Source organism: Corapipo altera, unplaced genomic scaffold (assembly GCF_003945725.1).
Source record: "Corapipo altera isolate COAL_440 unplaced genomic scaffold, ASM394572v1 1, whole genome shotgun sequence".
Taxonomy (NCBI): domain Eukaryota; kingdom Metazoa; phylum Chordata; class Aves; order Passeriformes; family Pipridae; genus Corapipo; species Corapipo altera.
Window position 1 is genome coordinate 19,609,733 of NW_020884873.1, and position 24,143 is coordinate 19,633,875.

General features: G+C 45.8%; 1 protein-coding gene across 3 annotated transcripts; it reads right to left on the reverse strand.

Moving 5' to 3' along the window:
* Positions 1 to 771: 771 nt before the first annotated feature.
* Positions 772 to 21,876, reverse strand: LOC113959319 (solute carrier family 23 member 1-like). Of its 3 annotated transcripts, none has more exons than XM_027668251.1 (13): positions 21,800 to 21,876; positions 21,548 to 21,623; positions 18,566 to 18,715; positions 17,093 to 17,250; positions 13,369 to 13,528; positions 11,840 to 12,021; positions 8,990 to 9,110; positions 8,491 to 8,647; positions 8,053 to 8,306; positions 4,899 to 5,063; positions 4,442 to 4,550; positions 3,290 to 3,385; positions 772 to 2,142 (listed from the first exon to the last, which is right to left on the reverse strand). In XM_027668251.1, exons 2-13 carry the CDS (start codon positions 21,599 to 21,601, stop codon positions 1,874 to 1,876), a joined length of 1,875 nt encoding a protein of 624 aa, XP_027524052.1. In that variant the 5' UTR covers positions 21,602 to 21,623; positions 21,800 to 21,876; the 3' UTR covers positions 772 to 1,873. The 3 variants fall into 3 exon arrangements, with proteins under 3 accessions (XP_027524052.1, XP_027524061.1, XP_027524069.1); XM_027668260.1 differs by having other exon boundaries at positions 772 to 1,240; positions 1,855 to 2,142; positions 21,548 to 21,869; XM_027668268.1 differs by lacking the exons at positions 18,566 to 18,715; positions 21,548 to 21,623; positions 21,800 to 21,876 and adding an exon at positions 17,915 to 18,523.
* Between the last annotated feature and the right edge of the window lie 2,267 nt (positions 21,877 to 24,143).

Sequence of the window (24,143 nt, forward strand, 5' to 3'; positions counted from 1 at the left end):
GTGATATCTAAAATGTGTGATGGTGGAGGGGGAGTCAGATATACTTCAATGTACAAATCATTTTTTCTCTGAAAGATATAACAACCCCAAGATGCAACAAAGACACGGCAATTCCAATAAAACAATTGCCAACAGTCTCTCCAATCTGCCCATAACAGCAAACTATTTATACCATGATGTTTCTTTCTTTAAGATGCTAACACTCACACAACTGATCTATTCAAGCTTCATTCCCTCTCCAAGCAAAAAACACATTATATCTGTTACCAATAAACAAGCCACCTATCACTACAGCTGCAGTGTGGGACCAAAGAACAAGACTGTAACAGGCTTTTCATTGAAACCACACAGTTTTGTTCAGTCTTGAGACAAGAGAGACTGAAGGGGCCATCATACTGTGGCCTTCAGCTGTCCAGTTGAGGGTACAGAGAAGACAGGGTCAGACTCTTCTCAGAGAAGAACCATGAAAGGACACGAGGCAACAGACACAAGGTGAAGCATTAGGAATTCCAGTTAGACACAAGGGAAAACACTTTACACCATGAGGGTGGTCAGACCTGGAAGAGGCTGCCCAAAGAGGCTATAGCTCTCTATCCATAGCTCAACGGGACACAGTCCTCTGCAACCTGGTCTAGCAGGACCATCTCTGAGCAAGAGCTGGCCCAGGTGACCTCCAGAGGTCACTGCCAACCTGAATTACTCTGTGATTCCTTGAATACTACCTTTCCCTCACTATAGAAAGCACCCTGAGAAATATCATTACAGCATACATTTTATTTATTTAAAAAAAAAAAAAAAAAGGAAGCATAAATCTCAATGCAGGAAACACAAGGTTGTGCTACAGCAACAATGTTATTACACATCACCAGCAACCAGCACCACATGCAGTCATATTGTATGTGACCATATAGGTTAAGGCTGTCTCTGCTGACAGGGAGCAGGAGCAAGAATCTGCAAACGTGTTTTCCAGAGAAGTGCTTGTCACCACACAATCACCACACCAGACTGACAGGTACAGTGGAGGTACACAGGACATAGCAGTTACAGGAACATATAAGATTCTGAACAGAATAATTTTCTCCTTCATATTTGATGAGGATTCCCTCTTCTTTGTAGGGCAGGGTGCCCTGTGGGAAACTGGCTTACCTGAGACTGCTCTCAGCACCCCAAGTGGGATACATTTCAGTGAAGCAGGGTTAGGCCAAGAATCTAAGGTCGGTCTCTGGAGTCCCTCTGTGGTCTAAGGAAGGAGAGGCAGGTTCAGAATTCAGTGTATCCCATTAACCTTAGATAACTCTCTTACAATAACATTCATTTGACTGACTAAATTATTGGAACATGGAATGAGATGAATCATGACCTAGAGGTGCCTGCTCCTTCCCCTTGGCCAGGATGAGGTATAAAACACAAGCTGAAAGGTGAGTGTTGACATTACAGATCTTAAAGGTGGTAGGGATTAGGCTCAACCCAAGGGATGCATGAGAGTGTTACAGGCCCCTTCTCCATTAGCTCCTTGAGCTGCCAGATGAGGGCACAGGAAGCCCTCTGCTTCAGCTGAACAGCTGGTCCTTGGGGTGCCCAACATTCAGCGCAAGGAAGGAAACAGAACATCTTGCTCAGGCATTTCTTGGGCTTTGGTGTTCCCTGAAGAGGGATTAGGTTCTTCCTAGAGGTGGTCAGGCAGGAGGAGAGAGGAAAAGAATGACTCCCTCAAGATCACCAGTGGTGCAGGGAGCAGAGCTGGGAAGAGGAAGACATTATTCTCCTGTTCCACACTCAACAGCTGCCAGCTCATGCTCAGATGATGGGAGCTGCAGACAGGCTTTCAGACCTCTGCTTCTGAGATGAGTTCACCTGTGCTGAGGCCAGGTCCTTATATCCTTGTATCCGCACTGATCTCGGAGTCTCTTTCTGAGCTTGCTTTAACGGTGCTTTTTTGTCCAGTAGCCTTCAGTTCATCCATTCTCTCGTTGCCAGACAGTCTTTTGGGGCAAACAGGGAGATACCGAAACCAAGAGATAGCACAGTATTTGGTGCCTATGCCAAATGGAAGATCATAGACCTTGGAAATGAGCAGAGAGCTCTCCATCCCTCCCTTGTGGCTATGCTTCCATGCCAGGAGCCCCCGCTCCTCCTGTGTTCCTGCAACAGCAAAAATGAGATTGTTGTGTTTAAAACAGCAGGTGTTTGAGCACAGGGCTACTTTGTGTGCCTCACACCCACTTCTCAAATCCAGCAGGCCCAGCACAACATATAGATCCCTTGTACTTAAACCCTTCTAGCTCCAAAGCTCTTTAAAAATATTCACTTATGAGCTTCCAAACAATACATGTCTTCCTGAAATGGCTTCCAGATAAGCAGTCTTCTCCACTGCTTTCCATGAGAATCAAGTATACCAAGACAAATTTTTCACCTGCCATGGGGGATCCAAGTACTGTTCAAAGTAAGTCATACAGTGAAGTGAAAGCAAGGCTGGATGTTAACTGCCCAGATACTTCAGAGTGGATTTAGCTAGCAATTACTAGTCAGTCACAGGTGTTTACCCTAGCTAAGGAATTCCCAAGGACCCATAACTGTTGTGGCAGCTGACTTCCTCTTGGGAAAGGCAGTGAGCACACCTGTAAATTCTGGAGGAGCTGAAGGTTGAGGGCTATGGGAAAATTAATTACCCAAAGGGAGACTGGCTTTCCAATAAGCCTGAGACAGTAAAAGAATCTGGTTAACAGATTCCTGCTCTTTTCCTGTAGCAGAAAAGAGGGTTTTGTCCCCTATTCTTATGCCATCCCTCCCCAGGCTTGATGAAAATCCGAGGCTCTTTGTCCCTCTGAGGGACAGCTGCAGGTGCTATATCCTCTCTTTGGTCATCAGATTTTCCTATTGCTTTCCACTGCTGTGGCTCCAGTTCAGCTTCAGTTTTAGCAGCTCCCATAAGTAGGCACATGTTGGCTTCTTTCACTTCTTGTAACTGCCTTTCTCTTTCATTTTTACCAGCAACATGGCTCTAGGCTGGCATTTTCCCTAAAAGACATGTTTCCCAAATAAACCTTTTCCTCAGCCTGGATTGTTCCTGACAAATTAGTCAGTTTTTGTTATGCTGTTGTTTTCAAGCCAGAGACCATTTCAGCAACATCTCCTGTTCCTTACCCCTCCCTGAGAGGAGTACAGTCATGGTACTTCATGGTTGCTAGCACAACTCCTGCCCATAGAACAGTAGTCACAAAGACAAAAAATACCAGGAAACAAACCCTAGCTCAGGCACAAACCAGTAGTACATTTCAGCAAATCCTACCTGGAATGGTGTTATCAAGGATAAACCCCAGGAGTCCACCCACAAACATGCCAGTGGTGAGGAGCACCTGGATCACCTGGTCAAGCTGGATGATTCCTAGCAGAAAAACAAAGCTTTAGATAGTGGTGTAGTGAGACACATGTTTTACCAGCAGCATACCTGGTGCCAAGAGGCTGCAAACTGCATGCTTGCTTGGACTAGACTTACAAATCCCAAAGCAGAGCATAAGATTTGGCAATGAAAGGGAGATAGATCTCACTGCCAGTTTCAGACCTAGTTTTATTCTACATGATTATTGACTGATATGCAGTGGGCAGGAGATGACTAATAAATACACTAAGAGCCTATTAACAGTCCAGACCACAGCCCTGTCCCAGAAAAAGCCACCTTCTGCTCCAAACACATTCTGCACCTCCATGACGTAACACCTAGCAGTTTCCTACAGAAGCACGAGCTACAGTTTCCAAAGAAATATGAATATATTTAGCATGGGATTTCACCACAAGCTAATAAGGTGTGATGTTTCTCCTAGAGGGCTAATAGGCACTAGCAAAGCCCAGTGGCACTGAGCATCTGATAGACCCTCTATAGAGTGTGTGGTTTGTGGGCTGAGCTCTTTTAACAGCCCACCCATCATGCCATGTATATTTTAAGAGAAGACACTACGGCCTTTGTGATGAACACATTAGTCACACAAGACACAGTGAAGGGGTAACTGTTGGAGAACTGGAAATTTCAATAAAGTGAACTTGATGGAATTTAATAGAGGAGTCTGATCTTGCATTTTGGAAGCACAAAGTTTTATTGTGTATGAGGACATAAGAAAGCCTCATTCATCAAGACCTTGGTCAAGACTCAGCTCTGGAGTATTCTCTTGCCCCACCCCAAGACTGTGTTCTAGGGAAGTGCTCTGCAATCCTTAGCTCAAGGGGAATATGGTGGGGTGCAGTCACTGATCAACAAAAGAGATTTCCACACCAGAGGCGTGCATCAGAGCAAAAGGCAAAAACAGCCCTCACAGAAAGGAACAGGACACAGTCAAAGCATAGGTTTCAGGGTTTTATCAGGAAGAGCTGCATTTTAAAGGGTTTCTCTGGATCAACTTTGCTTCAATGTTTTGCTACAGAGAATCCTTCTGATGTCATTTCTTACCTGTTTCCAGCAGTGCACTATTTTTGCTTGCCCAGTTGGGAATCGTGAGGCCAGAAAATACAGAAAATCCAAAGATAAAGATGTTTCTTGAGGAGTTCATATCTGTGTACTGCACAGAGAAATTGTATACATTACATTCAGAATTATCCAAAACTGTGGATTATTGTTGTGTTCATGAGACATGGTGGGATGCAAACACTGCAATCAGAAGTGGACACAGCCCTGGTGCTGCTGGGGCGTTTGTGATCCTGTGGTCACTGGTGCCAGACAGCCCTGCCTCAGCCAGGGAGCCCTCTGCGATTTAGCCCCTCTGGGTACACTCCCATATCTTTACCCAAGGAATTGTCAATACAAATGTCCTCATTTCCTGCAGTGTGGTTATATCTGACACAGTCAATCTGACTTGAAACTAAAGTCTCTTTCTCTAGGGATGAAAGAGAGTTCACACAGCTGTTACCTGCAAATTGGAAATCCCCACTGCTGTGATAACTCCAAACATCACAAGGAACATGCCTCCGATCACTGGGCTGGGTATGCTGGCAAGCATCGCCCCGACTTTCCCGAAGATGCCACTCAGGAGCATGGCACAGGCACCAGCAATGATGACCATTCGACTGCCTACCTGGGGCAAGAGGAAGAGGAGGCAATCATACACAATCAGCAGAGAGAGGCGAGGGATGGCAGGCTCCAGCACCAGCCTGTTGGGCAGAGGTTGCAGCTCTGGCCCAAAAACTCAATGGCACATTCAGTTGAAGATTTGGATACCACTGCTGGTGAGCTGGGATGCTGACACTGAATGGGAACCATCAATATTTGTGCAGCAGTAAATATTTATAACGAAAGGCACTCTGAGAGCACCACACCTATTTCCTCAGTGTTATCCTTTTTCCTGCTGTTGCCAGGACTTCAACAGTTTGCTGTTAAACAACAATGAAAAGGTTAAATTAAGAGCACAGTTATCCCAACACACAGCCTTGCTTTTGCTTCAGCCTAGAAATATCTTGGCATACATACAGCCTAGCATTGCAACCAGCCAGTCAATTCACTAGACAATCACTGGACAAAACACCTTCCACCAGGGTTTTGATTACCATCTAAAAATGGCTTTCAATGAGGTGTCCCACAATGATCCCTCCAGTCCCTGGAGACCAAGATTTGGGAGACCACAGCTGGCTGGTTGCTCCAATCCTGAGCTCTGGGAGCTGATAAATCCTTTCTGTGGTCAAGAAATAAGAAGTGAGAAAGTCTCCTGGTCTGCCCCTATCTCTCATCACCCATCTAGCTTCAGTAAAACCATTTTTTTTCTCCTAGAAAGAGCCAGGATGGCCTTTTCTTGGTTGAGCACTACGGCAAAGATGGGATGAAATCACCAAGCCATGTCCTTCATTCAGATCTGCTACGGCATACAAATAGGAAAGATAAAGAGTATCTGCCAAACAAAGGATTCAAAGAGACATTTAAATCTATGGAAACTGAAAAGAAAAGCAGGAATATTTGTTAGACTTTCAATTCAAGATATGCCTTGCCATACCAAAACTTGGACATCTTAAAGAATCATGCTAAAATTCACAACATTCGTGTCTTAGGCAGGAAAACTCTGTAATCCTCTGCAAACACTTTATAATTCAATTAAATGTCTTAATACCTCCCTTTAAATGTCTGAAGAATATCATATTTACAGGAAGGGCTGTGAATGCTTTGAACAAAAACATTCCCAGTAACTAGTGGTGTCTCTTTTAGGTATTTCTTAAACATGTCCCTTTAAAATATTTTGAGTCTTACTTGATTGTGAAAGAGAAATTAAAAAGATTTCATGTGGAGTTTCAAGATAAAATCATTCATTGCCTTCAGGTGGGCTTTTTATATTCTTTGGCTTAAAACCTTGGGACACTATCACCATCAAAATGTTAATTTAATAAAAGCCAACAGATCTATTTGTTCTTAAGGATTAGAACAAAGATGCAGATTCTCAGTTAGCTAAAATGTTGAATTACCCTGTATATGGAGTTGGCCTTAAAAGCAAATGACTTAATCCAGTGATACCACAACTGTGAGCATATGCTGCTAAAGCTTCTAGTTCAGAATTTGTTTCAGTGTCAGGAAAACAAGAAAATCAGTTTTCTTTCTTAAGGTTGAAGAAACTGCAGAGTTCCCTACAGTATATGGTGACTCTGAGGCCTTTACCTCTCTTTAAAATCCCTCTCTTCTTTTCTTGGAAATGAGAGCTCAGTAGTGGCAAACTGGGCTTGATTAAGCAGTTTAAATATTGGTGTCTGGTGCCATGTAAGATGTTGCATCTTGGCAGCCTCCAGCAGGTTCTCCTTGCCTTATCTGACAGCCCCTGTGGGTATCTGAGATGTCCAAAGATTTCTCAGGTGATCCTGGACATCTCTGTTTAAGCAGAGGAAACAAGTCCTTTGTGTTCCATTTGTTATGGAAAAATGTGTTTCCCACATAAAAGGAATGTGTTTCCCACCTGAAGGACTTAGCGGACATGGTGAGAACATGTCCTATAATCTGGTAACTATGAATCTGGGCAGCATCCCATACATACAATATATGCAGCAAACTACATGTCAGGAAAGAATTGGCTCAGGTATATGATCAGTATGGACAGACTTCCTAGTGACAAGGTACAGGTCCTGACAGGCTAAACTGGACTCCATGCAGACATCCAGACATCCTTGGTGCCGGAGGCAGCCACCTCAGTCAAACACTACCACTTCAGTCTGTGAAAAATAGTTATTGTGAGTGAGGTCTATAAAATCCAGTGAAATAAGCAATATTATAGAGTGGAAGCTGTAAGTTAAATTCTGCATTTATTTACTGAATCACAGCTCTTCTGGCATGGCATTGCTTATTTGACAACGATTTGAAAATATTGTTTAGTTGGCTGCTGGATGTACCTGTCCTCTGGCTGCAGAGCTTGGTGAAAATCTATGATCTGATTGTCCAGCTTATCTCTGGAAATTTGTTTACCTTATAAGAGCCATTAATATATTCAAGAGATTCACAAAACTTTATAGAGATTCCAGCTCCAGCACAAACCTTTGCCATCACATTTTATAATCCCAAAGAAATAGTCTACCTTTCACATGACTGCCATCCTTGGTTTATAAAAATTCTGGAATTTGAAGCCCTATTAAATATTTTCTTTCTCCTTCATTCTTTTCTTACTATTTCCCTTCCCCTTCCACCTCCCCTTCTTTCCCTTTCCTTTTCCTCTTTATAAATATATTTAGGAAGTCAGAGAGAGACAGACAGACAGTATTTGATAAAGTCAGTTCTCAGGAAGTTTCTGGGTTAGCTCAGATGTAACATGCTCTCTTTACCCTTACCTAAGCCAGGTGCCATGAGTGAGTGCACTAATGCCACATGCAGACCATAAGCAGAGAAAGAGAGGGACTGGCCACCTCTGTTAAATTATTCATAGTGCTGCTGAGGTGGTCACCAATGAGCCAGGGCACAATTTTCCAGTGTGCCTTTCAGGAGGTGGGCTAAGATCACATTCCAGCTCCAGCACATACCCATGTGCACCAGTCTTTTGTACATACACCTGCAGGGGAACCCTCCAGGAGCCACCCCAGCCACCCCGCTGCAGTGAGGCTCACCTTGGTGATGCCCAGGGCCCCCACATTCTCGCTGTAGGATGTGGTGCCATTCCCTGTGCCCCAGGCCCCAGCCAGAAGGCAGCCGATGCCTTCCACCCCAATCCCGCGGCTGATGGCGTGCTTCGGCGGCGGTGGGGCCCCGGAGAGGCGGGCACAGGCATAGTAATCTCCCACGGACTCCAGCATGGAGGAAATCACCCCGGCTAAGATGCCAAATATCCCAGCCAGGCTGACTGTTGGCATTCCCCACTGGCCTGCAAGTAAAGAGCTTGGTTCAGGCGTGGGGAGCACATTTGCCCTGAAATCTAGGGAGGAAGAGCAGCAGGAGCGTTTGCGGGTGTTTGCCTGATTTTTGGCATTTCGTCTCCCCCTGCTAGTCATAAGTGGAGGTGCAAGCAGGAGCAGGCGGGATGGGGAAGGGGGGGGGGGCAGTGGTACCTGGGTAAGGCAGCCGAAACCAGGGAGCCTGTGACAAAACGTCCCCACGAGTGTCCGTGCGAGCCAGGTGTCCATAGGCAGTGGGGTCCACAGGGAGGACGTTGGTCACTGTCAGCACATAGCAGAGCAGCCAGCTCAGGGAGAGCCCCAGCAGCACCTGTCCCCAAATGCAGCAGTGGGGTCTGGTTAGGGTATGGCTGCATCTCCAGCATGGTTGTGGGGGACAAGCTGTCGCTGTCTCCCTGCATGACTCTTTCCCCTGCACAGGGAATGGAGGCAAAGAGACAGCTGGGGCTTCTGGTGGCCCTTCCTCCTTCTTTCTCTCCCTCCCCAGGGTCAGGGACATGGGGACCTTTCTCCCCCTGCCCCTTGCCATGTAGGCTTGGATGGGAAGCAGTAACTCATCTGGACACCTGTGGAAAGAGCCGAGGCAGCCCGCAGCAGGTGAGGCCAGTCACTCTGTCACAATCATCCAGTGTCTCCAGGAAACCCAACATACCGGAAAGATCTGAAAGAGGTAGACTGGAGAGAAGTGGCACTTCTTGCCTTTCTGGTAAGACGGCAGCAGCACAGGGACATCTTTCAGGTACTGAGAGAACAGAACTATGAAAAAAATAGTCCTAGGAGAAGGGAAAACAAGACCATGAACAAAGTGGGTACCCAGCTGCCCACCTGCCCCCACATTAAATGAAGACCTGCTACCCAAGGACCCAGGACTCCAGAGGACCCAAAAAAACAGGCTTTCAGCACCAGAGGGTGGCTCCCCACTCCAGCAAGCCAGTGGTGGAACAAGCTTTCCATCATACTCTCCTGATAGATCCTGCACATTTGCAAATATCTCTTTTCCCCCTATTGTTTCAAGACTGACATCCCAGGTAATGCATCAGTGAGTATGACACAGTTGCAGAAAGCTTAAAAATGACACCAAAGTGAACAAAAGACCTGAGAGACTTGCAAGGTCCAGGCAGGGCCTGAACCTCTGTGTAATTCAGATATACGAGAAATATAGGATTTATTGGTTTCCTGATTTCAGGTTTACCTATGCTGCTCTGCAAGTGGCAAAAGGATCTTAAGTGGCACATAGTAAAAGAAGACAATTTGGCTTGGCTGTGCCAGTCCCTGTTTTGAAAGAAAAAAACATGGTGGGACTGTGAGGCTGCATACGGTGCCCGCAGAGCCACTTGTGGTTTCTAATGCTACAGACCAGAGAGAGAAGACCAGAGCCCAGACAGACTGTGTGAGTGCACACTTTGTGCATTTGCATGAATAAAGGTGCTCAGCAGCCTTATGAATCACTACAGAACCCTCATCTGTCTCAGGGAGGTGTCGCTGCTTATTATTCAGGTTGCCTGACACATTCCATTAACAAATGCTATTTTCAGCTGCTTATAACTCTAGCTAACTTTACCTATTTGGGATGAAAATTTCCATGGAAAATGTCTGCCTCAGGCCAAATATTTTTTGAAAAATATATACCAAACCTATTTCTAAGAGTGATATTCAGTAAATAGACATAGTATATAGCCTGCATTGAAAAGGTCATTTTGCCTTGACCAGTAGCAGGATTTACTTATGACCTGGAGCAGAAATTTGAGATTTAGTAGAACTTCTTTGGGGCAAAGGATATTACTGTTTCTCACAAAAATCTGCTAAGGTGCGCTTAGCCCGCAATGACAATCATTCACTCCAAGTCCCAGGCAGTCAGCAGAAACATCTCAGGCTTTAGCATTTGCAGACCATAAAGACTCTGAGCCTTCTGAGTATGTCCAGGCCTTGCCTGTTGATGAACTGTGTGTGCACCATTACCAGGGAGTAAGTCACCACAGTCTTACCAAGAACACCAAGAAGTTTTTTGAGGCAACAGTGGGGATCTTCCATCATGGAAGCTCTGGGATGTGGTGGGGCTGAACAGCAGGGCTGAGACTACATGACTCATGTCTTCTACCTCCATCGCCACTTTTCCTCTTTCCCTAATGACACCCATGGAGCACGGAGAAGGCAGCAAAAGAGGACACAACTGGGACAGTTCAGAGCACAGTAATCAGGGTGGGGCTAAGGTATCCGAGTCAGGAAAGAAAGTACTGGGATTATGGGTAGAAGTTGGGACAGAAACTAACTGGACGGAATGGGTGACTTGGGTTGAGAGCAGGGACAAAGGCTGGAGGACTGGGACCCCATTAATGGAGCAGCACTGTTGGGCAAAGAGGTCAAGTATGACTGAGGTTAGGAGCTAGTGTCTGGAGAAGAGAGACAGAGAAAGGAGATAGTTCAGACAAGAATATACAGTTTGAAGAGGAAAGTTCAAACTGGTTAAGCAAAAGGATTAGGACAAATCACCAGAGCTGGAGAACGAGACAACAAGCCAGAGATGTGATGGGAAAAACAATGGTGGAAAGAGAGCTGAGTTTCAAGCAGGATTTGGAGTCCTATGGGGTGTTGGTGGAAGAGACTAGCTAGGTGAGGAAATGGGGGCGGAGAAGAGAGGTGGCTTTTGGGGTCTGGGAGGGGAGGTGCAGGGAGCAGAAGAGATCGAGAGAGAGAATGGACTGAAGCATGTCCTACAACAACATGCTGCCTTCCCAGGGCTACACTCAAGCCCAGGTCCTGAGTCTCCAAGTCAGCTCTGAAAACATCAGTAAATGATGGAGCCCATAGAGAGGTTAACAACCTACTCCTCTTGCATCCTATCCCAAGCTGAAGTCTACATTAGGGATCTGAAGGTGGCGAGTCTGCAGGGCAACCATGCAGTTGCATTTCTACTTTTTTAATTCATTTCTCAAATACCAAGGAAATTCCACCACCCAGCACACTGTACACTCATGCAGAAGGGCGTGCACGCAAATGCCCCTGAAAGAGCACTCACTACTGCAAAGCTACATGTGCAGACAGACATTTCCAAAGCCCCCCAGGCCTTCTAGAGAGAACAACTCCTCCTCCTCGTGTGAAAACAATACATAAAGCACCAGCTTTATGTAGAATACCTGACTCTGAGTGCTCAACTTTGTCATTCTAGGAATGTCTTTTTAACTTAAATGATGGGTGTGCATAGCCAACTGTGACAGAGACTGCCCACACACTGGAGAGACTCGTTTCTCTACTGACCTATGAACTTTGCATTTTCACAAAAACCAGGTCCTTAAGCTCATTTTTGGGTTTTGCTTTGTTGCTGAGGGCTTTAACCTACTGAGGGGTGGGAGAATGACTATATCACGCATCCGCCTTGTCGCATGTCAGTGACAAATAAACCTCATACCCAGGGAAACTCTGCTACAGACTGTGACACTTGGTTTCATACTAGAGGCAAGTGATTTGCATATGCTCAGTTTTCCCAGAAAAGAGAGAGACTTACATGAATGCTATGCCCCAGTGCTGCCCAGCCTCATTCCCAGCAGACTCAAAGAGAGGTAGCGCAACCAAGGTGATGGTGGGAGCAATTGTCAGGGGGCCAATGAACCTCATCAGAAATCCAATCAGGCCAGAAAATCCAACGAAGATTTGAAAGCAGGAAGCTACAATGATAGCTCCTTGCACCTGGAAATATGGAGAAAGAAAACAGAGCTTGGAAGACCCTTTCCTTCACAAGTCAGTGCAAATCCAGTGTGAGAGCCAGGCTCAACCTCCAGTCACAGACTGGCACGGAGGTCTCCCACTGACAACAGTAAAACCTGGCTGAACATTACCTGTGGGGATGGACCACCAAAGTAGCAGCACAACACCTCTCTCTTTGGCTGATAGATTTAGTCCTCACCAGGGCTAATTTTGTTCCAAAGATCACCTCCTTGGTCCTCACCTCTCTTGGTCCACCCAAGCATGCATCAGCTGCCCTGCACTCTCCTTCCTGCTCCCCCCAAAGCAGGGGAAAACCTCTTTCCCTGAAAACAGGAGCAAGGCTGTGATCTCTACTATCTCCCTTCTGGGAAGAACTTGAATCACTTCAGCACACTGGTGGGGCAGGTTTGTCATTACAGCCTCTGTTTTTTCTGAGTATCAGTTTCTCTCCGGGAACATATTTATCACCCTGAACTGCCCTGTGTTTGACAATCACTGCTAAGGAGCCAGCAATTACATTCTGAAATGCTGCTCACTTTAGCGTCAGCTTCAGGCAGGGGACTCAGGGGTGGGGCTGCTCTCTGCCTTCTCAGATTTGGTGATAAGTCCAGGCTGGGCTCTCTGTGGTGCAGAGCACCTTCCCTCCCCCAGCTCCAAAGGGAAGAGAAACACAGGGTCTGGGTGAACCACTCAGCCTGAAAGGAAAAATCAGCAGTGTCCTTGTGATAGATTTATGTGTATCAGCAAAGAGAGCAGCCTGTGCTGCACAGCAAATCCTTGGTGAGCTCTTAATGCTTCCCAAGTGGTTTGCAAAGCACACCAACAAATGGATCGACAGAGGCAAATTTAGCCACTTGCTCTAATAAGGCAATTGATGTAGAATGAGGCAGTGAGATCCCTGACCTTTCCTCCTCCTTTCTGACTACCTAAGATGCCCTTTCCCTTAATATTTACAGTAGGTTTTGCCTTGTTTTTCTTTTTGCTAGGTTTCCTGTGCTTAGACAGGGTCCTTTTCTTGGAAATATTTTCCCTCCCTCAAGGCTAGCCATGCTTCATGGAGAAGGGATCTGGCTGGACCAGTGGAGACTTTGCAGGGACCATAAATCACATGAGGAGGTCTGTATATCTCCTGTTCAGCAGGAGTGAAGCACCTGCTTTTTTGATAGAGAATAAATGCTTAGGAAGCTGCAGGGAGAAGGCCAAGGTCCATTAGGAATAGTTTCTCCAGCATTGGAAGTTTCTCCAGTAGTGATGGCCATGACATGGTCAAGCACTTTTCTGAAAGCAGAGTCCTAATATAGAGCAGGTGCCACTGAAAATGCAATATACCTCTCGCATCCGTGTCTGCCAGACTTCAATGAATTCTGGTGAAGAAGCATTCACCAAGGTGGCATTCTGTGTCCAGGCAGGGCACTTCCAACTGGGGAGAGACAGCATTGCCAAGGTGGGGGTCAGGAATGCAAAAGTCCCTCCTTGAATAATAGGCAACCTTGAAGGAGAGCAGAGGGAAAAGATAACAAGTGAGGATGCTAGAGACTCAGCTCCATAGGGGTCAGAGGAAGGAAAGCAAAATAAATTTAAAAATCAGTTTGCCCATCACCTCTGACAGTATCTTTTGAATTGTTCTGGCAGATCTGCATCAGTGACCGTGGGTGGGAATTGCAGCCCATTGCATGCAAGAGAAACAATGTGGGGGAAGAGCTGAGGTTCAAACACCAGGAGTGGAGGGGCAAATTGGTGCTACAGTCAAATGCTGCTACCTGCATTAAGGAAAAATAGTCCTCCTAAGGGCTGATGAGACCACAGACCTGCACAGAGCAGAACAACAACCAAAGGAAAAATCGGGAGGAGGGGAGAAGACTAAGGAAGAAAGATGCCGAGACTCTGAACAAAAGCTCAGCATCGACCTTGGTCCAAATCTTGCCAATATCTAGTTGTTCCCTCCATCCCCTTCGGCTGCCTCAGTTTTCTTCACAACCAGTTCATGAACACAAGGACATGCACTGGCTACTCCCCATGTTGCAATCATCCTCAGTCTGAGGGCAGTAGAAGATGTGACTTGGCTTTTAGTACACCAGGTTTTAAAGCCAATTCCTCTGCCATGTTTCCACTGACACTAGAAAGGAAACCTGCAAGGAGGGGTCTAGGGGTACTGAGTGGGTGAGACCTTGGCTCTCCCCCCCATGCCTTGTGTTTTCTGGCTTACAGTAACGCCTCTCTGGGAAGCCCTCAGGCTAGCAAGGAGCTTGTAGCTCCAGAGGAGCTCAGCACTGGTTTTGTCCAGAGCTTTATAAAGCAGAGTGATGCTCCTATGAGCTACACCAGCCTCTTCTCTTTCCACACATGAAGCAATGGAGACACAGACCTAAAAGGCCTGACTGGCTCCTCTAAACCCCACATGCTTTAAGTCCCCACTGCAGTGCAAGTTGTCTTAGCCATTCCTCTAGTGTGCTTGAAAAACCCAAAGCTGCCTGAGGGCTGGCATAGCAGCCTTGAAATAGCAAGAGAAACTTCTGAGGTGCCTCTGCTTCCTTCCCTTTAGGAAGTATATCCCTGGGAGAAGCCCCCAAAGCAACCTCTCCTTGTCCCAGGATCTCTCATGGCACCTGCTCAGAAACACAATGGGGCATCAAGCTGGATGAGTGCTTTTGCAGGTCACAGATTTCCCTGAAACAGAGGCATTTCCACCGTTCTCTGGAAAGCACCTAAAAACAAGAGATGGCATAGCTGTAACAGTATCAGTTATCTGTGGAGTCACCTACTTATGGTATTTGGCCAAATATGTTGTAGCCTTCAAACAATTTTCCTGGGCAAGGCAAAAAACAAACAAACAAACAAACAAAAAGAAACAGAGAAGGCCATGACTTAAATTAACAATAGATTTATAGCTTCTGCTGTGTTGGTCCTTGAGCTATTTCGCAGCCAGTGCTGTGTATGTGTGGGCTTGGAGCAAAATGGGGTGCCAAGGCGATGCTTATGGGAACACTGAACTCTTTCCAGTGGGGTTTGCAAGAGGAAAGCTGCAGGATTAGCGAAGGAAATATTACACTCTGATAATGACTACGTGATATCATTTACTAACCAGGGCTCAACATCACGGCAAATGACTTGTGTCTCCTCTCAGGAGCCTCTTGGATGGTATCTCCAGTGACTTGAGACTTGTTGCTGCTTTTTCATGGTGTAACATGACTGAGCTGCAGGTTGCAGTGGGTCAGCTTTTCCCTCGGCTATTGCTCCTGGAGGGCTGCTTCTGAACTGCACTCACTCTTGATGGGAACCTCCTCAACTTCATGCTGAGTTCCCATCTGTTTGTTCATGTGCCAACATTGTCTTTTAGCCAAAGTGGTTTCTACTCCCCAGCTTCTCTCACAGCCCAGTTACAGGCTGCAGTTGTCACCCACCCCTGAGCTGCCACTTGGCCACATCAACCAGGCCAGCCTCTGTAAGAGGAATGGTCCAATCCCTCTTCTCCATGCCACATTAATAGATCATCTACATGCTTCTTCTCCTCTGAATTAATCTTAAATATGGACACCAGGAAGTGTGCAAAGCACTTAGCCGAGGGATCCCCAGGGCCTCAGAGAGTAGCACAGAACTTTTGCAGAGAAAAGCATCCCTCAGAACTCATTATTTACCACTTTTCTGGCTGTCTTGTTGGTGAATTATGGTCATCAACTATTACAGAATTTCAGAAAACAGTAAAAGGAGAAAAAATTATCTGCTTCCAACTGTCTGCTCAGGTTTGGTTTGCCTGTGGCCACACAGCAGGCTGTCTCACCTTTCTGGTAGGAAATAAGGCAAAACTACACCCTCAGCACAGCAAAAGCCATTCAAGTTTATCCTATAGGAACAACTCCCTACCACTTCATTTGATCTGTTGTTCCTCATTTAGCTATTCAGCCATGGGAGAGGCTCCCTGATACTCTTTCATCCTCAGCTCACAGTGAGCAGTGGATGTCACAGCTCTCAGGTATTCACAGAGGAATTTGGAGGGAGAACTCCAGCCTGAATTACACTAGCAGCCACAGCTACAGTTATGCACCCCAGCCTGAATTTAGCTGAAGAACCAGATTCTCTCTTTTTAGTGGTCAGGGTGGCCCCCTTCCTCCACTAATCCTGTAGCAATGTAGGCGAAGGGGAGCACCCTCCAGGAAGAGTTTGTCTACAGCCACTTCTTTAGACAAAGAGAGATGGAAAAGTTTCAGTGGTGAAAAAACAGGAGGAGTAAAAATATTTCACGGAGCTGGTGGTTAACTGTGATTTGAAGGCAGAAGTTTTAACCAGGTCCCTCACATTCAGAAGCCAAGGAATGCGTACTTTTTGCCTTTAAAGTGAGAAACACAGGTTCCCACCCTACTGGAGTTAAAAACAGTCTGTGGAAAGAGAGAGGCAGCCCAGAGTTACGACAAGGGGAACAGAAGAAATTTTGCAAGGTCAGCAAAGATACAGAGTCTTTCTAGAAAGGAAATGTCTCTCATTAAGTGCTTCATTTTCTGGGTACTGAATGGCAACTCCATGCTCATCTCTCTACTGTCTCTTAAACAGCTCATCTGCAAAGAGGATTTACCTTGCTTACATTCAGATTGTGCCACGAATCCTTGAGCATGGCAAGTGGCACTGCGTAACAAGACATGCTGCAGAGCTCCTCCCTGAGTCCCTAAGCAGCAGCAGATGCAATTTAATTTCTCCTAATTATCCCGTCCCCTAGAGTTTCCTATAGACACTCTAGCAGAAGGATCCTTGGGGTAAGGAGCAAGCAGATACTTTTTACTGAATGTTGCAATGCTTTATTGTTTTGAGGACAGATTCCTTATGAGCCCAGGAAAAGGTGTATGAAGTATCAGGAGATGCAAAAGTCACAACAGCGAGGTAGCCCTGCAAAGCTCTCATGTACAGTAATTTCAGGGTGCTTTGGCATGTGCCCTGATTGCCCAAGGGTAGCAAATGACTCTCACTGATAGACAAACTCTACAGCAGGGTGGTGGCCAAGCACACAGTAACTGCTCAGCACATAGTAATTGCTCACGTGTCCCAGTTCTTGCATTTGGCCTACCTGACTCCAAAGAGGACTTGCAGCAGGGTGCAAATTCCTGAGACAAAGAAGATGGTGCTGATCAAGTGGCTCTGGGTGAGTAGGTCGTGCTGGAGGCAAAGCTCTTTGGAGAGGATCAGCGGGATAGCTACAAGACCTCCCATGGCTGTCAGGAAGTGCTAGAAGCCACAGAGAAAGACTGGGTGAAGAAGGACACAGAACTGGCTCTATATTATTACTGTGTTGTTGAGGGAAATCTGAAAACAACTCACAGATTTGTGTTTGGGTGGTACTAGTATTACCCATTCTCTGTTTTGTTTTAGTAGCCTTAGTTCTCTGTTAGGGGCTGTTCCAAAGTACCTACAAGAATTGCAATGTATCCACTCAAATTTCTCCTACTTTTCATGCCCAAAGACCTTTGTAGTGCTCTGGACTCCCCTATCAGACCACTGTCCAACACAACCAGCTTATCTGCAGCATCTGCAGACAAAGCTGTCAGGGCTGCTCTTCCAGAAAGATGGGGACATCCCAACATAGAGGGAGAGAGCAATCAGGCAAAGTAAATGCAAATATTTAAGTCTGTCTCATTCACATCACAAATGATAACATAAACAGTTGGCACATTGGAACTACAAATTCTTTACCATCAGTAGCTTTTCTCACACAGTGCAGTTATGGATAACCATAAAAACTGGATGCCAAAGAATGGAAGAATTGGGCATTGTATTTGCCAGAAGAGTCACAAACATATTTCTACAACGACCTTTAGCTAATGACTAAATATGAAAATAATTTTTCAAACTTATTTTGCTTTAATTATTAACCCTGGTTGTGAGCTCTCACCTTGGAGCACAGTGGTGGAAGTGGTGGCACTCAGAAACTCACCGTGTTCATTGGCGGCATGTTTTATTAAAATTATGATGCTGCCTTGCTCAGAAAACCTTGGGTTGATAACACTCTAAATTTGAGACAACTATTTAAGGAAAAAAAGTACAAAACTCCCATCAAGCTCCAAGCACAGTCCATCATTACCCTAATCATTCTGAGGTCTCTCTTCCCCAAGGCTCCATACCCAGCATGGCATTGGTGGCATTGTGTGGTTTAACACCCCTGGGCATGGACACCAGCCAAAGCAGTGTGTGCACTTCTGCTTAGTTTTTGTTGCCGTGGGAAGGCAGAGTTCAGAAGCCCTTGCACAGTTTACCTTCAGCTGAGGTACACAACCTGTTCTTATTAAATATTTGGCCCCTGCCTCTGGACTCTGCCTTACCATTTGCACTTCAAAGGGTGCAATGTAGCTGTGGGCACAAGGATAACAGTCAGTGCTCAGGATGTGGTGGGAAGGACTTGAGTTCAACAAGATCCAGCCCCAGAGCTCCAGTCATGCCCAGTGAAGGTCAAGCACTCACAAATTCAGGTTTTAGCCCCATTAACTGGCTGAATAGCCATGAAACTTCCACCCACCCCCAGCCTCCACCTGCTTCCCCATCACACCTGAATGCCCAGCAGGATGCACAGATACCAGGGAGGCACATCTGTGACAGTGTAGGCAAGCTTGGTCCCATCATGGCCTGTGCCCCCACCTTCCTCTGGGCCCTGGGCAGCACAATCTGGTGAGGAGCAGTAGTGGCTTCCATCTTCAACCTGGATAACAGGAGAGACCCTTTGTTAGCCACAGGCACCCTGTGTCCTGCAGGCACCCAGCAGCCACCTCTCTTGCAGCCACACTTCATGTCTGGCAGGAACACCTCCTGTGTAGCTTTCATTAGTGATAGGATATAAAAAAAAAGAATAAGGAGGGGAAATTAAAACTGAGGTATAAAACACTGATAGAACATTTTCATATGCACGTGCATGTCTCGGCCTGAAGAAACATTAGAGGGTGTCTCAGCCTCAAAGGGACATCTGGACAAAGTATGTTAATATCATTAAAGTCTGGGTAAGGATGAAGAAACTGCAACCAGAAGCAAGGGAGAGTGTGCAGTGGGTTCATCAGTAAAAGCTGCACTGTCCTCTGGTCTCTGCCCCTCCTGGCAATTTCACTCAAACAGCATTTTTGACAAAATATGCTAAAACATCTAGCTGTCACTAATTACTGAGTAAAAACATGTTTTATATTTAATTTCCTTGGTCTTCTCTTTCCAATCCTTACCAGTGTTCTGCCTCAGAAAACTCACCTGCCTTTTTTCTTACTAGAAAACCTCACTCCTGCAGAGGAACTGGGTAAAACACAGGGACACCAGTGGATGGGAAATCCCAGTGTCCCTTCCAAAGCAGCCAACTGAAATTGCTCCCCAGGAGGTCTCAGATCCCTCCCCACCCAGAGCAGCCAGAAGCCCAGGGCTCCCCAGGGAGCTGTATGTCTTGCAGAGTTAACTTTTTATAAAGACGCATTTTGCCAAGGAATTTCTTTGTTCAAGATCCCTCCCCAGAGGCACCCAGATCTAGCTGTTTCTACCGTAGTCCCATTCAGATAAACTACCTTAATGGACTTAAAGCCTGAGACTCTGCTATGAGATACCTAGGGCAGAGATGCTTCTTTAATAAACATGGTGTATTTATCCAGCCTAGGCAAACTGGGAACATTACAGATACTCAAAAAGAGATAGGTGAAGGCAGGGTTAATTCCAACTGAACTCAGGCATGAACTGCAAGAGCAAAAGGCATTTCTTAATAACTCCCTGTGGAGACATTTCATTTCAGAACAAGAGCCTGAGCCATGGATTAACAAATGTACAGCAAGGTGCTTAAGACTGCCCATGCATGGAGTTATTTGGGGACAACTACTCCTGAATAACACCATGGGTAGATGAATGCTAAGCTAGGCAGACAGCAGTAAGCTCCTTTCTTTTCATTGCAGTTTTCCCTGAGTTAACTAGGAGGCATATTCCAGCCAGGCAGAGCCTGTGCCAGCAACAAAGCTGCATGATCATCACATGAGGGCCTGACCCTCCCCAGGAGCTGAAGAAGAGTGAGTAAGCAAGGCTCAGCAGGGGAAGGATGGAGTGGAGATAACAGGATGAGACAGGACTAGAGGCAATGGACTCAAACTGAAATGCAGGAGGTCCCGTCTTAACATCAGAAAACACCTTTTCGCTGTGAGGGTGACCAAGCACTGCACAGGTTGCCTAGAGAGGTTGTGGATCCACCATCCTTAGAGATATTAAAAAAACATCTAGACACAGTCCTGGGCAGCTGGCTCTGGGTGACCCTGCTTGATGCTTGAGCAGGGTGTTTGGAGAAGGTGACCTCCAGAGGTCCCTTCCAGCTTCAGGCAGCCTGTGATGCTGAGATGCTGGCAGGAGGACAAGGCAGGAGCAGTGTGGAGCAGGGAAAGAAAACCACTATTGAAGGTTCTCAGCCCAGCTGCTCCCATGAATCCAGGGGACCAGGACACCTTCCATGTGCCTCAGGCTCCAGGCACAGCATCAGGGTCCTCAACCACATCTTAAATAAGTGCATCAGGAGGGCAGTCAGAAACCGAACTGCTTGAACTACAGGTAAAAGACCTTTATCTTCTACCTTCTTTGGGGTGATTCAAACCAGAAGTCACAAGTCTGATATGCATTATGGCAAAGCAAGTAGAAACAGACACCCTGTAAAAAATAATGAAAGAAAACCTCTGGCTCTGAGCACTTCCCTGAGCCTCTGCCCACAACTGGCACAGCACCCCCACCTCCACTGCTCACAGCGAGCTCAGCCAGAGCTATTTAAGAAATGTGGGACTTGTATCCTGGGAGGTTAAAAGCCTCCCCAGACAAGTGGTTTGTACCAAGGTAGCAAGACGGTTGCAGGACCCCACTCCTTCACACCTGCTGACAGAAAAATAAGCACCTTTTTTAGTTTCTAATGGAGATGATCCCTGCTGTGAGATACTGTGCCCCAGGCTCTTGCCCTGTAGCTGTTATAGCCAGCAGCATTCCCAGTGCACCACACACCCCTGGACTGGCATACCATTTACAGATTTTATTTCCCTGCTGTATCTCCACAGGGTGCCCTCCCCCACTGACTCTTAAACCCCTTTTTCACCCACATTTCTGAAAATTCATCCTACTGGAAATAGGTTCAGAAGACAAAGAAACACATTCCTTACTAGGCTAAATTTCTATTGTAATTTTACTAATTAACACGTAAAATGCTGTACACAGGAACATGGCCACAAGGAGCCACAAGATCACTTGCTTTTTAACAGATACACTCGCGCTGCCATTTATCTGTATTATCGTTTTAGAAATAATAGAGAGAAAAGAAGTTAAAAGAGTGCCAGAGAGTAGAAAGTACGCTGAGGCTGCAGCAGCAGCAGGCAGCTGTACTGAGGAAATCATTCCTCAGATTCTTGTCGATAAGGGCCAAGACAGACTTTATCACACATCAGAATCCTTGCAGCCAGCCCAAACCCCCAGTTTTCCCCTTCTCCTCCTTTCACAGGGCTTGCACCTGTTTATGCAAGAATTACCCTTCAGAAAGCAGACTCACCACAAAGCTGGGGTTATCTAGCCCGTTGAGATCTTTGTCTGAGGAGGGAGTCATGCCTTCCACTTTCCTTCACCAACTGCCTTGAAAAAGAAAGACCAGTCAGAAGAGGAAAGCCTCCCAAATTCCCACTCCTCCCAGTCAAAACAGCTCTAAAGAAACGGGGTGAGAACATGCAGAAGCAGGACTTCAGGAGCCAAGCAGCGCTCAGTCCTAGCTATTCATGTGAGCTGTATTGCAGAAGCATTTCCCTTCCTTTGGCTTATGTAAGTGACTCCTTTTCTCCAGCTGATTAGAGGATCGGCATTCAAACAAAACTGGAGAGCAGCCCTTCCCTGGAATGAGTGAATCAGTAACTGATGGCAAAAAACCCCCTTCATCCATAGATAAGAATGCTCAAGGGTATCCGATGTCCTGGCACAGCCTTGAAACTTGTTGCTTCATTAGTGTTTCAACAGCAACTTTCATTTTCTGCGGGTTGGGCCTCTTTGAAGATCTTTTTCCTCATCTTTAGGAAATTCAATTTCTAGATAGTTTCACTTATTTCATATGTAAACTACTGTGTATTTTGGCTTAGGTACAAACATCATCATCTTGTATGATACTCCTATTACAGCATGAAAAAAATGTGGCTTTTACTGGGAACTTATTTAAGGCAGCAACCGATGATCAAGTGTTTAGATACATTAGTTGTTTAGCTTATATAAGTTTTAAATAGAATGAGTCAGAGTTACAGTATTGTGTGATTTAGAATGCTGTTTGCTTAGCTTTGCTTGCTTAGCATGAGTAGCTAGATACTGAAGCCTTGGGCCATAAGCTGTGGATTTTCACCAAGATATGCTTTTAGCTGAAATACAGTTAATTTTCCTAGTAACTAGTACACTGCTGCATTTTGTCTTCAGTATGGGAAGAATACTGATAATACATGGATGCTTTAGTTGTAATATTTATCCTGAGTCTAAAACTTTTTTAGTTAACCATGTTCTGCCAGTGAACAAGAAGTGCAAACCACAAGATAAGAAGGCTACAACCATCAGTAGAAGCTCAACTCGATAAAATAAGGTAACAGCTTGCCTGCATGGAGACAGAAAAATAATCCAGTAAGATATTAGAAGACTCCAGACCAAAAATCACCATTGGACTAAAAAAGTGCATTAATTGCACATGAGGGGCAGGTGTATAAGTCATAAGCATATAATTGCTCGGGGATTTGTTCATGGTCCTTCTCTGAAGACATTCAGCTTAAGCTGACCTGCTGCTGTACCACTCTATTAAATTGATTATTTTTATAAATTCTGATGCCTGAGTCTCTGCTGTGGGAAACCTATGGCTGAGACTGAAGGAGAAGGAAGTGCACCTGACAGTGGGTGTATGTGTGAGTGAAGAGTCAAAAGGGGCACCTGTCAACTCACTGGAGCTGCTCACTGCAAAGGTGCTCTGGTCTCAGCAGTTATATTCTTGGAGGGGGGGGGGTTGTGACTCGTTGAATGCTGTGAGAATGCTCAGGCAGCTGCTTCTTTCACACAAGTCATCATAACATGACATCGGAGAGGTACAGAAAATGTGAGACTGAAAAAAGACGACTTCAGGTCATCTGATTATCTCCATGCAGCTAAGGTTCCCAGCTGGTGGCCATCAGATGGCCCAAAGCATAGTTACCCTTTTCTTAACAAGTAGCAAATGGTGTTAATGCGCCACCCCACCCCAACCCTACTTAGATTACTTTAATTTAATGGCTTCCTGAGGCAGTGCACTTCCCAGACCAGTTGCAGAGAATTCCTGCAGAAAGGGGCATGCTATTGCCTACATGCAAGTGATACCTACACAATCCATTGAGAACATCTGATTTCCACTCAGGACACAGTGGAACTGAAATAAGCCCTGGTCCTTATTCCTCCTGGAGAACTTTGGTATTCTCAGCCCTTCTCTTGAGACCAGGACTGCATTATAAGATGGGACAACCTTGCCCTAAACACTATCAGTGAAGTTATGACCTGCTGGACAGATAAATTCAAAATCATTGAATCATAGAATGGTTTGGATTGGAGGGGACCTTAACCATCATCTAGTTCCAATTTCCCTGCCATGAGCAGGGATACCTTCAACTCGACCAGGTTGTTCAAAGCCCCATCCAGCCTGGCCTTGAACACAATGATCAGATGTTCACAGCTTTGCCAGGTTTCTTCTCTGAAGTCCCATTATATAGGAACGTCCACATATTTTTACCACAGAGGGTGCATTTCCAATCTCCAACCTGTGTGAAAGTTATCTTGGCACAGGGTCACTTTTCTTCTACAGGCTTTAAACAAGAAGTCTTTTCCTGGTCAAACTACCCTGGACACTTTTACCCTCAACTCTACCAATTCCTAGCACAGAGGGAGCAGCACAAAACCTGCCACTTGTATAGACTTACTCATCTCTTTTCATCTAATGCATTATGTGGTTGCAGTTCATTGCATATTTACTGTTTCACTGTATATATCAGCTGTGTCCATTAAGCAATACCAGAGAGGATGCACCATTGCAAGGCTCTGAGAAAAGAAGCATCAGATTTTCCTATCCCTTTTTTTAGGTACATTCCTGCTTGCATTCCTAGATG